At 39.1% G+C, this 16,158-nt stretch overlaps 1 protein-coding gene across 3 annotated transcripts in view; it reads right to left on the bottom strand.

The window, feature by feature from the left end:
* Positions 1–7,075: 7,075 nt before the first annotated feature.
* LOC124787315 (TNF receptor-associated factor 4) overlaps positions 7,076–16,158 on the bottom strand; it is a 419,684-nt gene continuing 410,601 nt past the window's right edge. For all 3 annotated transcript variants that reach the window (XM_047254331.1, XM_047254332.1, XM_047254330.1), the window contains 5 exons: positions 15,366–15,683; positions 13,703–13,844; positions 9,109–9,227; positions 8,758–8,913; positions 7,076–8,386 (listed from right to left, as the gene is read on the bottom strand). In XM_047254331.1, coding sequence (XP_047110287.1) covers positions 8,189–8,386; positions 8,758–8,913; positions 9,109–9,227; positions 13,703–13,844; positions 15,366–15,683 — 933 coding nt within the window. In that variant the 3' untranslated portion in view covers positions 7,076–8,188. The remainder of the gene's footprint in view (positions 8,387–8,757; positions 8,914–9,108; positions 9,228–13,702; positions 13,845–15,365; positions 15,684–16,158) is intronic.

Raw genomic sequence — 16,158 nt, 5'->3', positions numbered from 1 at the left:
GAGACCCATACTAGAGACCCCACATGGAGGACTGTTGGCATCTTGCTGACTCCCATTGACTGTGTCGTCTCTTCTGTGAAGGGAGATCATGCTTCTTTTGCCATTTTGGTGCTGATGGTGATATGTTGGTCGTGGCGGCACCAGTTGGCTTCTCTCTGTCTTCTTGAGGCTGCCAATGAGACTGAAGACATCTGGGAGCATACCCAAGATTACATAAAGAAATGTACCTGGCCCTCAGACCTGTGATGGAGTCTGGAGCCAGAACGGGTGTTCCATGTAGTGCTCTCAGATAGCATTGTCACCCACCATACTTGCTCCGGACACTGCGAGAGGGCTGTACAAGCAATGATCACACGCACGGCACAGCGGACACACCAGGAACCGCGGTGTTGGCCGTCAAATGGCGCTAGCTGCGCAGCATTTGTGCAGTGTCAGCCAGTTTGCCGTGGCATACGGAGCTCCATCGCAGTCTTTAACACTGGTAGCATGCCGCGACAGCGTGGACGTGAACCGTATGTGCAGTTGACGGACTTTGAGCGAGGGCGTATAGTGGGCATGCGGGAGGCCGGGTGGACGTACCGCCGAATTGCTCAACACGTGGGGCGTGAGGTCTCCACAGTACATCGATGTTGTCGCCAGAAGGCGGAAGGTGCACGTGCCCGTCGACCTGGGACCGGACCGCAGCGACGCACGGATGCACGCCAAGACCGTAGGATCCTACGCAGTACCGTAGGGGACCACACCACAACTTCCCAGCAAATTAGGGACACTGTTGCTCCTGGGGTATCGGCGAGGACCATTCGCAACCGTCTCCATGAAGCTGGGCTACGGTCCCGCACACCGTTAGGCCGTCTTCCGCTCACGCCCCAACATCGTGCAGCCCGCCTCCAGTGGTGTCGTGACAGGCGTGAATGGAGGGACGAATGGAGACGTGTCGTCTTCAGCGATGAGAGTCGCTTCTGCCTTGGTGCCAATGATGGTCGTATGCGTGTTTGGCGCCGTGCAGGTGAGCGCCACAATCAGGACTGCATACGACCGAGGCACACAGGGCCAACACCCGGCATCATGGTGTGGGGAGCGATCTCCTACACTGGCCGTACACCACTGGTGATCGTCGAGGGGACACTGAATAGTGCACGGTGCATCCAAACCGTCATCGAACCCATCGTTCTACCATTCCTAGACCGGCAAGGGAACTTGCTGTTCCAACAGGACAATGCACGTCCGCATGTATCCCGTGCCACCCAACGTGCTCTAGAAGGTGTACGTCAACTACCCTGGCCAGCAAGATCTCCGGATCTGTCCCCCATTGAGCATGTTTGGGACTGGATGAAGCGTCGTCTCACGCGGTCTGCACGTCCAGCACGAACGCTGGTCCAACTGAGGCGCCAGGTGGAAATGGCATGGCAAGCCGTTCCACAGGACTACATCCAGCATCTCTACGATCGTCTCCATGGGAGAATAGCAGCCTGCATTGCTGCGAAAGATGGATATACACTGTACTAGTGCCGACATTGTGCATGCTCTGTTGCCTGTGTCTATGTGCCTGTGGTTCTGTCAGTGTGATCATGTGATGTATCTGACCCCAGGAATGTGTCAATAAAGTTTCCCCTTCCTGGGACAATGAATTCACGGTGTTCTTATTTCAATTTCCAGGAGTGTATTTGTATATTAGAAAAATTGGCAATTGATCCTAAATAATGAAAAATGTGAGGTCATCCGCGTCAGTACCAAAAGGAATCTGTTAAACTTCAGTTACACAGTAAATCAGTCAAATCTAAAGACTATAAATTCAACTAAATACTTAGGAATTACAATTATGAACAACTTAATTTGCAAAGGACACAGAAAATGTTGTGGGGAAGGCAAATCAAAGACTGAGTTTTATTGGCAGAAAACTCAGAAGATTGAAAAGATCTACTAAAGAACTGCCTGTGCTATGCTTGCCCATCCTCTTTTGGAGTGTTGCTGTATAGTGTGAGATCGTTACCAGATAGGATTAATGAACTACATGGAGAAAATTCAAAGAAGGGCAGCACATTTGTATTATCGAGAAATAGGGGGGAGAGCATCACAGACATGATACAGGATTTGGGGTGGACATCATTAAAACAAAGATGTTTCTTGTAGTGGAGGGATTTTCTCATGAAATTCAACACCAGCTTTCTCCTCCGAATGCAAAAATATTTTGTTGAACCAACCTATGCAGGGAGAAATGATCATCATAGTAAAATAAGAGAAATCGGAGCTCGCACCGAAAGATGTAGGGGTTCCTTTTTTCCACATGCTGTTCGAGAGTGGAATAACAGAGAATTATTGTGAAGGTGATTCACTGAACCCTCTGCCACGCAGTTATGTGCAATTTGCAGAGCAAACATGTAGATGTAAAATATATATGGGGAAAACAATTTGTCTGACAGTTTAAAACTTCTACTATTGTAGTTAAGACCAACTGTGAGAAAGAAAATGAAAGTACACATACTTATAGAACAAAATTTTCTTAGTCGCAGTTTGTTTTAACAAAAAACCTGTTTAAAACATATATAGCCTATGTCCATACGTGCATTTATTACAGTACCATGTAAAAATTTGAAGTTAATCAGACAAGAACTTTGAGATTTTTGGTAACAATGTTAAACTATGCATTGTCCTCATATAGCAGCATAGATTAGTACACAGTGAATGAATTTGGAACAAAAGCTGCTTTGATACAGCCCTCCATACTACTCCTTCTTGTACAAGTCCCTTCAACAATATCTACTGTGACCAGCACTCATTTGAACCTATAATTACGAGTGTTGTCCAGAAAGTAAGTTCTGATCGGTCGCTAAATGGAAACCACAGTGAAAATCAGAAACATTATATTTGCAAGAGTTAGCTACACTTTCCAGATACTTCTCTACATAGTCACCGCTCTGACTTAGACATTTGTAGGAGCGTTATACCAAATTTCCAACACCATCATCATAGAAGGCAGCCACCTGTGCTTTCCGATAATTCTCTACGTTGGTCTGTAGTGTGTAGCCTGCTCCCAAGTGTTGTCTTTGTATCCTGCATTTCATGTGAACAGAGATGATACTCAGGAGGAGCCAATTATGAATGTGTTGTGGGTGATGGAACACTTCCTATCGAAAAGGGTGCAGGAGTGTCTTCACTGCCCCTGCAGAGTGCGGCTGAGAATTGCCATGAAGAAAGAAGTGCGTGGCAGTTGTGTTAGGTGGGCTGCAATCATTAAGGTGAAGCCTCTCAGCAGGCCCTCCTACTTGGCAGGAGACACATCATTGTTCTAGGCACCTTTACTCACTCACAATATGCTCACAACTGAAAAGAGTGTCTTGATGCAATCGACAGTCATACTAGAGATACTACCCCACGCATCTGTGCAGGTTTTCACTGTGGTGTCCATTTCGTGACTGATTGGAACTTACTTTCTGGACAACCCTTGTATATGCAAACAGGTGGGTTCCTTTATAATTTAATACCCCTCCACTTTCTCCCGGGTACTAAGTTACTTACTTTTTAATGCCTCATGATGTTTCCTGCCAATCTATCCTCTCTCTCTCTCTTTTTTTTTTTTTTTTTTTTTTTTTTTTTTTTTTTTTTTTTTTTTTTTTTTTTTTTTTTGAAAAGTTGTGCCAGCTTTTTCTCCGATTCAATTTGGTACTTCTTTATTAGTTATCTTATCTCCAGCATTCCGAAAGCTTTTATTTTCTTTGTGTCTGTTTTGCATATTGTCTACAACCATGTAGGGCAAACCTATAGGCGAAAGAACTTCATAATGGTTAAATTTGTGATTGATATTAACGTATTTCTCTTTTTCAAGGAAGTTTTTTTTTTGCTATTGTATCTACACTTCATAACCTGTTTACTTCTGCCCTCACAGGTTATGTTGCTGCACGAATACTTTGTGTCTTATTTCCTATTATAATTCACTCTCACCATCTCACTGTTTAACCTCTTTTCAAGGCACTATCCATTCCATTTACTTGGTCTCTGCTGCAAACCTTAGTCTTTTCCAAATATCTGCTTAGATTTCTCCTCTGTTCACAGATTGAATAACACACAGGAATGGTTAGAATCCTGTATCACTTATTTTTCAACTACCGCTTTCCTTACTCCAAGTGATGTCGTCAAAAGAAAATACAAATATTGTATTCTACAGGTCATTGTATGGAATACTAGTGCCCTTCATTGTGTTGAATGAATTAGATAACTTGAAAAGAGAAACTGATAGCCTTTAAGCCACAGGGATGGGCAAAAATATGAAAACACCAAAAAACACAATACATTACCATGCCTAATATAGTGTAAGAAAACCGTTGGTATTCAAGGCAGCTTCCACTCATCACAGAATGGATAAATATAGATCGTGTATGGTTTTTGAGGGATTCCCTATACTATTCTTCCTGCAAAATACTGGCAGGTTCAGATAACAACGATAAAACTGGGTAGCAATCATGCACACTTCTCTCCAAAGTAGACCATAAACACTTAATAAGAGTGAGACCTGGTGACTATGGTGGCCAGCGGAGAGGCAATTCATCCTCGTGCTAACAGAGTCAGTTCTGGACAATGAGTGCTGTGTAAACAGGGAGCCTGTCATCTTTGAACGCACCACCACCATTAGGAAACAAACATTGAACCATGGGATGAACTTGATCAGCCAAAATGGTCGCATAACCATTGGCAGTGGTGCGACCTCACAGAGAAACCATGGAGTCCATTGAATACTATGACATGGTTGTGATGTTTTGCTCTTGGGATGTAAACTCTGCCAGATGTTGGAAACAGTGTGAAACAATACTCACCTGGCCAAATGATTTTCTTCTATTGCTCCACAGCCCAGGTTTTATGGCTTCAGCACCACATTTCCTGCTACGGGAATCTGCATCAGTAATGAATGTTTTGAAATTCCAGATCACCCTGCAATTCCCTGCTTATGGAGTTCCATTTGTGATTTTTTTTTATCCTGAAGGGTTCGCAAGTGTGACATTCAGTTCTGAAGTGGCTTTTGACGCTGTTGTCCTCTTATTGTTTCTCTCAATCCTCTTCAATGACCATTCATCATGATGACCCAACACACACTTCTGCCAACATCGTGATTTAGTGGATGATGTTTTTGACTTTCCTTCTGTGTGGTATAAATCTTTGATACGTTGCCTCTTGAAACACAAAATACTTCAGCTGCTTTGATTATGGAAGCACCCATCATACATGCGCCAATAATTAGCCCACATTCAACTTCACATAGGCCCAACGTAAGGCACTCAGTGTTCTGACCACAACTGACATTTGCAATGTGTTGAGGACTTCACACAGGTGCTGTTCATGGACAAACACATCAGCGCAACTGGCAGGTTTGGCTAGCATCCACGTTTATGTTCAACATGCATTTCTCATGGCATTTCCATATTTTTTTGTCCATCCCTTTATAGATCACATGTAATATTGTAGTGTAGATGATGATGTGTGTGACATGTACATTGTTGTGTTTATGCTATGGTTAAAAAATAAAGGAAGGGACAGGACAACAACTTGTTCTAAAACATGGTGCACTCTTCTTAAAAAGTTAAAGGGACATTAAATTTGGCAACTCCGATTCAGATTATTTATTCTGGAATTAAAAAGATTCAAACCTTTTAGTCGAGGTCCACTATTTTATAAAGATTTAAAAGCCTGGGCCTTTGGAATAGGTATGACTTAAAAGAAAATTACTAATAATAATTAGAGTGAATATATCTGAAGCAGTTCATGGAAGCACAATAAATAAATTGAAGTTGCACATGAAAAATATTTTTTGTATATTCATGTCAGTGGAAGGTGCATTTACTGTTTTGTGTCTCTAGGTTAGGCTTCTCAAAATTAAAGAAATCTACTGAGGAGGACTGTAGAATCAATAACAACAAAAAAGATACTTATTTAAGTCTGAAGGCATCACCCAAGAGAACGCTCTGTATGGTGTGTTAGCATGTTATGACACACTTCATATGTGAGGTTTTCGTAAGTAAGCAGACAGGGAATGTGGAGAGGTCTAAATGAAGTTATATTTTGGTCAAGACAGACCTTAGTATACTTGGAAGGGTAGTCAGGAAAACAGATAATTAGTGAAGAATAGCCAAAATACGGTTAAGTTTGCAATTTGAATGAACATTCTAGAAGGGAACTAAGGTGACCATTAAGAAATAATGTTACTTGTGTAATCTGGAGCAAGCAACCACAAAACATGGCAACCCATGGTAACACTTCCTCCTATTTTCTCATAACTCAAGCGAGCCAGTCACTCCTGCTGCAAATCGTATGTATTGCTCCTTTTTAGCATGCAGTGGAATTTTGCTTCAAACCTGCAGCTGTTAGGAGGCAAAGACAGTGTCTTTTTAAATAACTTATCTTTGTGGTAATCTACCTTCCTGTTCTCAAAATCTCTATTAAACCTTCGAGCCAGTAGCTTCCATGCTAGCCCACTAGCTAAAGATGACATGCCTGGATGGTACAGGACTGTAGCATTTTTTTTAAATTGCTCTGATGTAGCAATCATTCCTCGAACACTTTGATTTTTCCGGACCCGATAACAATACATCTTAATCACATTTAAAACATACAAGACCGCATAAAATAACCTTCAGTGTGAGATATTTAAAAAAGAAAAAAAGGTATGCTGCCATCTCTTCCTGTAGGTAACCAGCAGTTCTGTTACAAGTCTCACTTTTATATGTCCACTTTCCCTTGTTTTTTATCTATGGTTTGATGAACAATAAATGCTCTGTGCATTGGAATATTTAGTAGTCTTCTAAATACATTCATGTATCACTTTTTTTTTCAAGGGCATTGTGTAGCTCCTCATATTTTCCACCTCACTTTTCAACAAAGTCCTTAAGGTGTGTCAGCACAAATATCACTACACGTAATTGACAAGTAGTCAGAAGAAGGCAAAGCAGTATGTTTTACTTGAGGTGGAGAGTACATAATCAGGTTACCGGCTTGAGAGGTTTACATTTTAAATCACAATTTCTACTGAAATATATATGTTGGATATCAGCTTATAGCAGTGGTCAATGAAATAGTATAACATCAGTGGTTTCAGAGCAACATCTTTATTAAGCAAAAGATACTTGCAGTAAAGTTTAATCATCATAAAAAAAGATACATTATAACTGTCTCACATATTGAATTCATGCATGAATTTGCATACAGAATCAACTACAGGTCCTTTGGTTTGTCTCCAGCTTTGATGACAGGAATGATGAATGACACCATCTCCTGAGATTCTAACTACCACATATTTCTATGACTGCACAATGTACCAGAAAAAAATGTGCATTATCTTTGGCTACAAACCCTTATATCAGTATCTGGTTAATACTCACTAGATGAAATTGACTTTCAGCTTACAAAATTATCTTGCTGTTAAGAACAATATATGAGTGGTTTTCTTCAGTATAGAGTTTTACAATTCTTTTACCTTTGTCAGTCAGCACTAAAAAGTAAAACATGTGCATTGTATATTAAAGAACAATGTAGTATTTTATGCTTTCATTTTTCACACTTGCTGTTATTAAATAAACTTTTTTTGGAGAACTTTTATCTCTCATTGTATTCTAATTTATTTACAACTCACCACTTAACTGATCTTTTAACATAAAGATTCTGCATAAAAATATGACTTTAACACTTTACAGTTGCATAACTATTTGTTCATACTACTCATTCCCTGAGAAACTGTGCAATGGAGAGGCAGTTTTTTTATGAAATATGAAACTGTTTAAATCAAACATCCTTTGTCTACAAACTGTTGTTGTAAATTAGTACGAAACAGGAGTTGTGCTTTATGATCATATGTACAGTGAAACAAATAGTTTGAAACTACTATAGTGTTTTCTCATTACTGCTTAATGGCTACCATATAACTGATACCTATACACAGTATGACTATTTTTTATCACTCATTATTCTGAACAGAGGATTTATCACAAATATACAACTAACAGGGAGACTGTACATATTTACATGTAGAGAAATATCAAAGAAAGACACAGGCATAAACTTATCTACAATAGGTAATTACTAACATTTTGATCACAAATAGTGCCAATGCACCACACACTTCAGATGTCCATGACACGAATGTCCTCACAGATTGTTGTCCTGAAAATAGCACACACTGAGCCTGTTGACACAGCATGATGTCTTTCTACACTGCCACAATCTTACTTGGGTCCACTTTAACTCTTATGAACATTGTATCATCCTTGACAAAATGTCGTTTCTTGAGCATCTCATGTGAAACAAATCGAGGAAAACCGAAACCTAGTGAGTCTGGCTCCTTACTTGGTCTTTGGAAATTTTTCCATGTTGGGTCTGGAATGAAGCTTTCCACAATGTTGCAAGCCTAGAACAGAAATCAAAGTTTCATGATAGAGGAGACGGATAGCAAATGGCAAGTGAAATGTAGGATTTATCTTTACTCCAAATTTATAATAAACATACTCATCAATTAAACAGTTTTAAAAAAAGTTAAGCTAATAATTTAAGTGACTTGCTGAGTATTTGAGAAACATATATGCAAATTACCTTGAGTGGGAAATCATTATTACAATTAAACACAAGCAGCAGAATGATGTTGAGCAGTTAGTGTCACTAAATACTATTTTCAGTATAAATACGTTTACAGCATAAACTTATACAAAGAAAAATAAGTTAACTCTTGTATTAGACTTTCTTCGGATATTGCTTCTGAGCCAAATGGATACATGCACTTACCTTTTCTGGCACAGGTGCCTGGTCAAAGAGCGTGAAGGAAACAGAATGAGAAAAAGGCCACCGCAAGAGTGCATCATATTCTCCTGGTAAAATTTTTATGTACAGTGACAAGTGAGAACCCTGACCAGCACCATTACCATTCAGGAACAGCGATGCCTATAAAGGATTACAAATAATAAGCTGATTACAAAAATATCATTGTTTTGTAAGTTACATATAACAGAATATCTGTTTCAATAATGTAATATCTTTTATGCAAACAAACTTTGAATATATATTTTTTACATTATTCTTCTTGGAGTAAATTAACAAGTGCCATTTGCAAGAATTGCACTCTGTCAAGGAGCTTACCTGCAATTTGTATCCATACTGACTAGTATAAAATGGAGGGCTGACTAATTCCATTCCATCTTTGGTATTTGCTTCAGCCATTTTCAAAGTATAATCTGTGATTTTCCAAATAAGAGTACCTGAAAAAGTAAATAATATGACTGTAGATAATTTGTAAATTACAGTACCAGGATTTGACAACTGTGACTGTAATAGCTTTCACGAACAAGTTTCAATTATTCCAGCCTCCTGGTGATATTTCTAGGTTTGAAAAACAATAATCATCAGATTTAGGAATATTAGTAATTATGCACTTGTTCTTTATGTGTAAGTTCTTCTGCAGCCAGGTCTGGAAAAATTAATTTAAGTTCAAACTTTTAAGACCAATCAATGTGTTGGTGTTGAATCACTGGCATACCTGCTGCTAGTATTTTTTCCATTACTGATCCCATTAAACACTCATCTGTAGAGAATGTTGTTGCTCAGAAATTAAAAAAAGATTGCAATCATCTGTATGGGAAACAATAGCTAAATTAACAGCACAAAGGAATAAAGGTGAGAGAAGATAAGGAGGGTAATATCAAATCTTCCGAATCAAGTTCATTTACTCCAAAAACAGATGTAATGATGTACCTCTCATTTTGAAACAGAAAAGTGAGATGATGTTGGGACACAAAGAAAATGATAAAATGGTTTAACCATGAAAAGGATGAAACAAACAATTAGCATGAATGAATAAATGGGAGACAATATATATCAAAAAAAGTAATACAGTGATGGATACTCTTACACAATTAAATAGGAAAAGGCCAATTTTGCCAGTTAACTATTATTTAAGAAATAAGACTACTGGAGTAATACAACCACAGTATATTTTCCTGGATGGCTAGTGTTAATTACAGAGAAAGGTATCATCAACAGGGCCCCCACGGAAATTTAATAGCATCATCCCTGTTTTCTATATACATAAATGATCTGAAAAATAGGGAGAACAGCAATTGTGACTTTGTTGATGATGGTTTGGTGTAAGGAGGAGACAAGAGTGAGTTACATTTTCCAAAGATCACTTTAACAATTCTTTTATCAAAGTGATGTGGAGTGAGTCAGTTCCACAATATGTAAATATACTTAGTGTTGACATTAAGTACCAGTTTTTAAATAGAAATTCATCCATGAAACTGGAGATGTCTAAGAGAAATGATGTTAGTTTAGATTTAAAACTAACTTTGCTACTATCAGACATTTTTCATTACTGGGCAAATGACCAAAAAATTTTGTTGCTGCATATTGAACTCCATTCTGAGCCATTGACAACTTCCATAATCGGTAATAAAGGCCACTTTTTCTCTAGTGTTGTAGGAACAGACATCACTGTTATTCTCAAATGGTGATGGATTATTTATGACAAATTTCATTAGCAAATATGCGTGTTCTGATGGTGCAGTTATTCTAGGAAAGCATAGTTCATTCTTGAGAATTGTTCCTGTGTTTGGGATCCCCACCAGGTCAGATTAAAGAAAGATATCGAAGCAACTCGTAGGCATGTTGCTAGATTTGTTACAGGTACACTTACATGTGAGTATTACAGAAATGCTCTGTAAACTGCAATGAGATTCCCTGTAGGATGAAGACTGCAGAAAGATTCTGCTGCCAATGACATAGAACTGCTAAGACAGGATAAAAGAAATCTGGGCATGTATAAAAGCATATAGAAAGTTATTTTACCTTCACTCTTTTATGAGTGGAAGAGGAAAGGAAATGACTAGCAGTGGTACTGTGTACCCTATGCCACACACAGTGTGGTGGCTTGTGGAATATGTATGCAGATATACGTGATTCGCTTGCACAGGTCGACTGTGACAGCAACAGCTGTGTATCCATTATGACACAGCATAGCCGCACTCCCTGTCGCTGTGCAATAATGAATTTGCTTTAGAGGATCGAAATACCTACATGACTTTTCTACAAACTTTCTCTCCTACCTTCTGTTGTTTTGTGCACTAAACATCCTCAACACAGAAATAAAGCAGGCAATCAAAAATAATTAGAAGAGATAGATCACTGGCCACAACTGTCATCTGCAACTGACTGAGGTTACTGGCACCTGTGGTTGCAAGAACTTAATGACAATAGTGATAAGGCATGACCATACATATTTCTGACTGGTGGCTGCTATGGTAGCTGTCCTCTCAACATCTAGCTGTCGACCACTGTGTTATTCTGATCCAAGTGCCAAGTGGGGGAGATGGCATAAAAGCTCAAATAAGTTGCAGGAAGCATGCTGTACAAACATAAGATTTTTTTATTATTATTATTTGGAGCGGAGAGGGGTGGGCAGCAGAAAGAAATGTTAATGGCAAAACTCTTAAGGGTATATAAAGTGACCATGGCAATAAGTTTTGATGAGTCTTGGAGAGTCTATATTGCCTACTCTTCGCTTCCCTTAGATTCTTGTCATTGTTCTGCTGTCCTCATTTTTATTTTCCCATCTTGAAATTTGTGCTATCTGTATTGTTAATAATACCTTCCTTCCCTGTGACTGTAATACTCTAATTGTAGCTGTAGTCTGCAAAACACATTTTATTCATGCCATTTCTTGCATTATATTAACTCTCAAGAACACACTTCCAACTCTGATGGTAGTAGTTTTAGTATGTTACTTAATGTTCTGCCTAACTGATGCTCAAATATACAGAGGGGTCCAGAAAAATGTAGGCACTCTTTGACAGTTAATATCTCATGAACAAAATGAAATATATTTACAATTTTGCATAGTAGCGTAGTCCATTGTTTTCTCGACAGATTTTGGTGTGTCTTTTCCAACAGATGGCAGTGCAGCAATGACTGAGGTAAGATTGTTGTTTGAGTAATGCAAGGCCGTATTGAAGTGGCACTGGAAGTATGAAAACATGATGGAAGTACAACAGTGATGGCATAATGTGTGCGGAACTCAGCCATCAACACATACAACAATTTATCTTATTTGGGGTGAATTTGAAGCCGACGGTACTGTTCAGAATGTGCACAACGATAGGTCTGGCTGACGGAAAACATGAAAAAGACTGCTGTGTTGCAACCTTTTATTAGGTCACCTCAAAAATCTGTGACACAGGGTGAATGTGAAAGTGGGTATACTGATCAAGTGTATGGCGAATTCTGAAGGTTACAAATTGGAAAGTGGACATTCCAAGGTTGCTGCATGCTATGAAAGAGTACAACCCAGATCAAAGGATGGAGTACTCCAAGCTAAGTGAGGATGAACAGTTTGCAGGGATGGTTATTTAGTCAGACGATGCGCATTTCAATACAAGTGGTACTGTAAACCACCACAACTGCGTGTACTGGGCTCCTGAAAATCTTCATGTTCACATGGACAAATATGTTAATCTACTGGGTGTTAATGTGTGGTGAGGTCTGTCATTACATGGTTTGATTGGCCCATTCTTTATTGAAGGTACCGTAACTGGTGACTTATATCATCATACGCTGCAAACATCGATTTTACCTGCCGTGTGAGAGGTGTTTGGAAATGAAAGATTTTACCTACAACAAGATGGCACTCTGTCTCACAACTGCAGAGATGTCTGAGCCTACTTAGATGAAAATCTGCCTGGATGATGGCAAGGTCGAAGTGCTGCTGAGTACCCACAATGGTCTCCAAGAACATACACCTCTTGATTTCTACTGAAGGCGGGCCTCGAAAAATGAAGTTTATCAACACAAGCCAAGAACATTGAATGAGCTATGAGGAATCAACAAGGCATTCCATGCAGCTATCACACCGGCAACAATGACAGCCATAGTTCAGTCAAGAGTTCAGTGGCATGGATCTTGTTCAGCTAGGGGTCACTTTGGACTCATAAAATAACTTTCCCCTGTGGAAGACATGTAACTGTATGCATTTTGTTTCATTAATACTATCAAAGAGTGACTACGTTTTTCTGAGACCCTCTGTATGTACTGAAGAACAGTATCTTATTATCTGTCACTGTTGACAGGAAGAAAAACAGTTTCCCTAATCTGGTGGGACTACATTTTCCTAGAGACATATTGAGTCTCAACTTTACCTTTGGTAAGAACAGAAGCTGGAGTAATGAATTAAAATTTGTGCCAAATCTGGGACTTGAATCTGTGTCTCCTGGTAACTATGCAGATGTGCTATCAATTACACCACTCTAGCATTATGGCTAATACAATTGCACTGCAATGCCCTCCCTAACACAAACTTCATTTCGTGCTTCAGCCCATCTTGATTACCCCTTCTTAAACCATCAGTACTGCCAAAGCTTCCCAATATTGGAATTGTTTCCTTAATCAATTACCACCACATTTACTTCTGCAACAAATTGATCATGACATGAAGAGAAAAACTATAATGCAAGCAGTAGTACAGTACGGTGGGCTTTTGTATTTTGTAACCCTATGTTGTTTTAAACATATAAAATTGGCAAATCTGATAACTGACTTGCCAGACTGGTTCACACACATTGGAAGGAGGGATAAAAGATGATCTCGTATATGAAAGATGGTGAAAAATGAAAGCTATGGATGCATGTGTTTAGCGTCTATGTATGTGTGTTAATATACTTTGTATACACATATATTCAAATATTACCTGAATAATTCAGAGACAATCTAGACACTGCATTCTTAAGACTTGCAATTTGATGTTGCTGTTTCGTTGCAATATTGCACATGAGAGCAAGGTGCTGCTTTGTGCTTTCATCCAGATGTTTTTCCAGTGCATATCTGGTACCCTGTAACAAACACCAGCCATTAATTTAAAACTCAAAAAATAAAAATGTAACTTAAAATTATATCTGAATTAATTTCATCCATAGTATCTTGTATGAAACCCATAAATGTTCTACTTTTGAAAAATTATGGAATTAAGGAAAATTCACCTTCATTCTTCGATTAGAATCACTACTGGTGACTTAAGGGGACCATCTTCCTTTCAAATATAATGATAATTTATTTAATCATGTACTAGTAGAGTAGTAGACAACAAACATATGACAAAAGTTTGTAAACTTCTCGGCTACCATAGGAGGTTAAACCAAAGTCCAAGTACTAGAGATCTGAGAAGTCGTTTATGTACATTGCACAGCTGCTTGATGTTGTAAAATTATAATTAAACACTGGTATTTACATTCTTAAGTACTTTTATAAGACATTCCTGCTGCTATCATTTCTGATCTGGTACTCTAATCTGTGCTTATTCCCAACCTCCATTCTTACCCAGCGATTTCATACTGCAGCCAAACCAACTGCAGCACAGAAACAAGTTCTTCCCATACCCAACCCAGTCTCATTTTAATCCATACCTCTAAAATTTCTCAGGTCCTTGACACTATGCTCTCTAAAGAATTTCTATTTTCTAAATGGACAAACTTGTGGCATTCTCTCTTGCTTCTGAACAACAGTCTGTTGTACACTCATTTTCAACCTAGACACAGCCCCAGAACTGAAATATTCTCTGTTGCTAACCAAACTGTGAAAGCTGTTGTCTGGCCAGATAATGAACTGTATCAACTAATAACTTATATTAATTGAGGAAGGGTCGCATTGCTGCTTCAACCAACATGTTTGTCATACTGTACAGTGTATTAGAAAATTTCCTTTTATGAACTTTACAAGACAGTTGCAGGCATTTGACACAGTGAGAACTAATTAGTACAAGTATGAATAAACATATGGGAACAAAAAATAGCGTTGAAAGTAGAAATGATTGAAGTAGTTTCTGGTGTACATTAGGTCTAAAAGGATAAAAAAAGCAAGAAGTATCAAGGATTAACAAAAGCAAGAAGTATCAAGGATAAAGGATAAAAAAAAGCAAGAAGTATCATTTGGGCAGATAACATCATGAGAAGTCAACTGCATACTACTGCTGACTTCTGAATCACGTAGAAAACTTGTATATCACTCAAAATATTTTAGGGCTTCAATGCTGTGAAATTTTATTAACCAAATTTTGACAAACTAACGTCTTGCAGAAGCCATCAAACTGTTTTCTACAGATAGCAGAATAGTTTGGTAAAACGGTAACATTGTATGCAGCCAAATGGAAAAACAACATGAAACGAATAAGCAGACACACACTTCCAACATCATGTCCAATAGAAAGACCCTCACTCAACTGTGAGTCCTACTGGACATAGGATATAACACGTATTCTTTCCAGAGCCAAAGTTTGTCCAAAACAAACATTTTTTCCTTATTATAAATCTTATTATTTTCAAGCTGAAATATTTTCAAAAGACAATTATTGTTTTTACCTTGAAACGACATCCTGCCTCCTTAAAAGCACAAGCAATTGACAAGGAGCTGCACTTGTCCCTCAAGTGGGCCTCCAGATCCTCGCGGGCAGGATGTGGCGCCCCGCACCGATTGGGGCATGGGATTGGAACACGCCCACATTTTGCCTGGTGTGCAGCTAGTGTGTCGGCCACAAACTCCTTAGTGCAATAGCAGCAAGGCACCAACCGTTTGGTGCAGTCTGCCGCCTTGTGCTGGCTCAGCTGCCTGCGCTGCACCTTCGTACCGCACTTGTTCTCACAGTACACTGGTTCGTAGCCACAGCTGCCTGCATGCACCTGTTCAACAAAAAAACAAAAAAGTAAGTTACACAATCTACCTCTAGTCCGAGAAAATAGCATGAAATGTATAAGCAGACACACACTTCCAAAATCGTGTCCAACAGAAAGGTCTTCACCCAACTGTGAATCCTACACGACATAGGATATAAAACACACACACACACACACACACACACACACACACACACACACACACACACACACACACACACACACAGAAGGAAATGAAGAAAGAAACTAGGGAATAAACAAACTTATATAGCCACAGCTGCCTCCATGCACCTGTTCAACAAAAAAACAAAAAAGTAAGTTATACAATCTACCTCTAGTCCGAGAAAATAGCATGAAATGTATAAGCAGACACACACTTCCAAAATCGCGTCCAACAGAAAGGTCTTCACCCAACTGTGAATCCTACAGGACATAGGATATAACACACACACACACACACACACACACACACACACACACA

This window comes from Schistocerca piceifrons, chromosome 1 (assembly GCF_021461385.2).
Source record: "Schistocerca piceifrons isolate TAMUIC-IGC-003096 chromosome 1, iqSchPice1.1, whole genome shotgun sequence".
Lineage (NCBI taxonomy): Eukaryota > Metazoa > Arthropoda > Insecta > Orthoptera > Acrididae > Schistocerca > Schistocerca piceifrons.
This window is presented reverse-complemented; position numbering and strand designations above follow the sequence as displayed.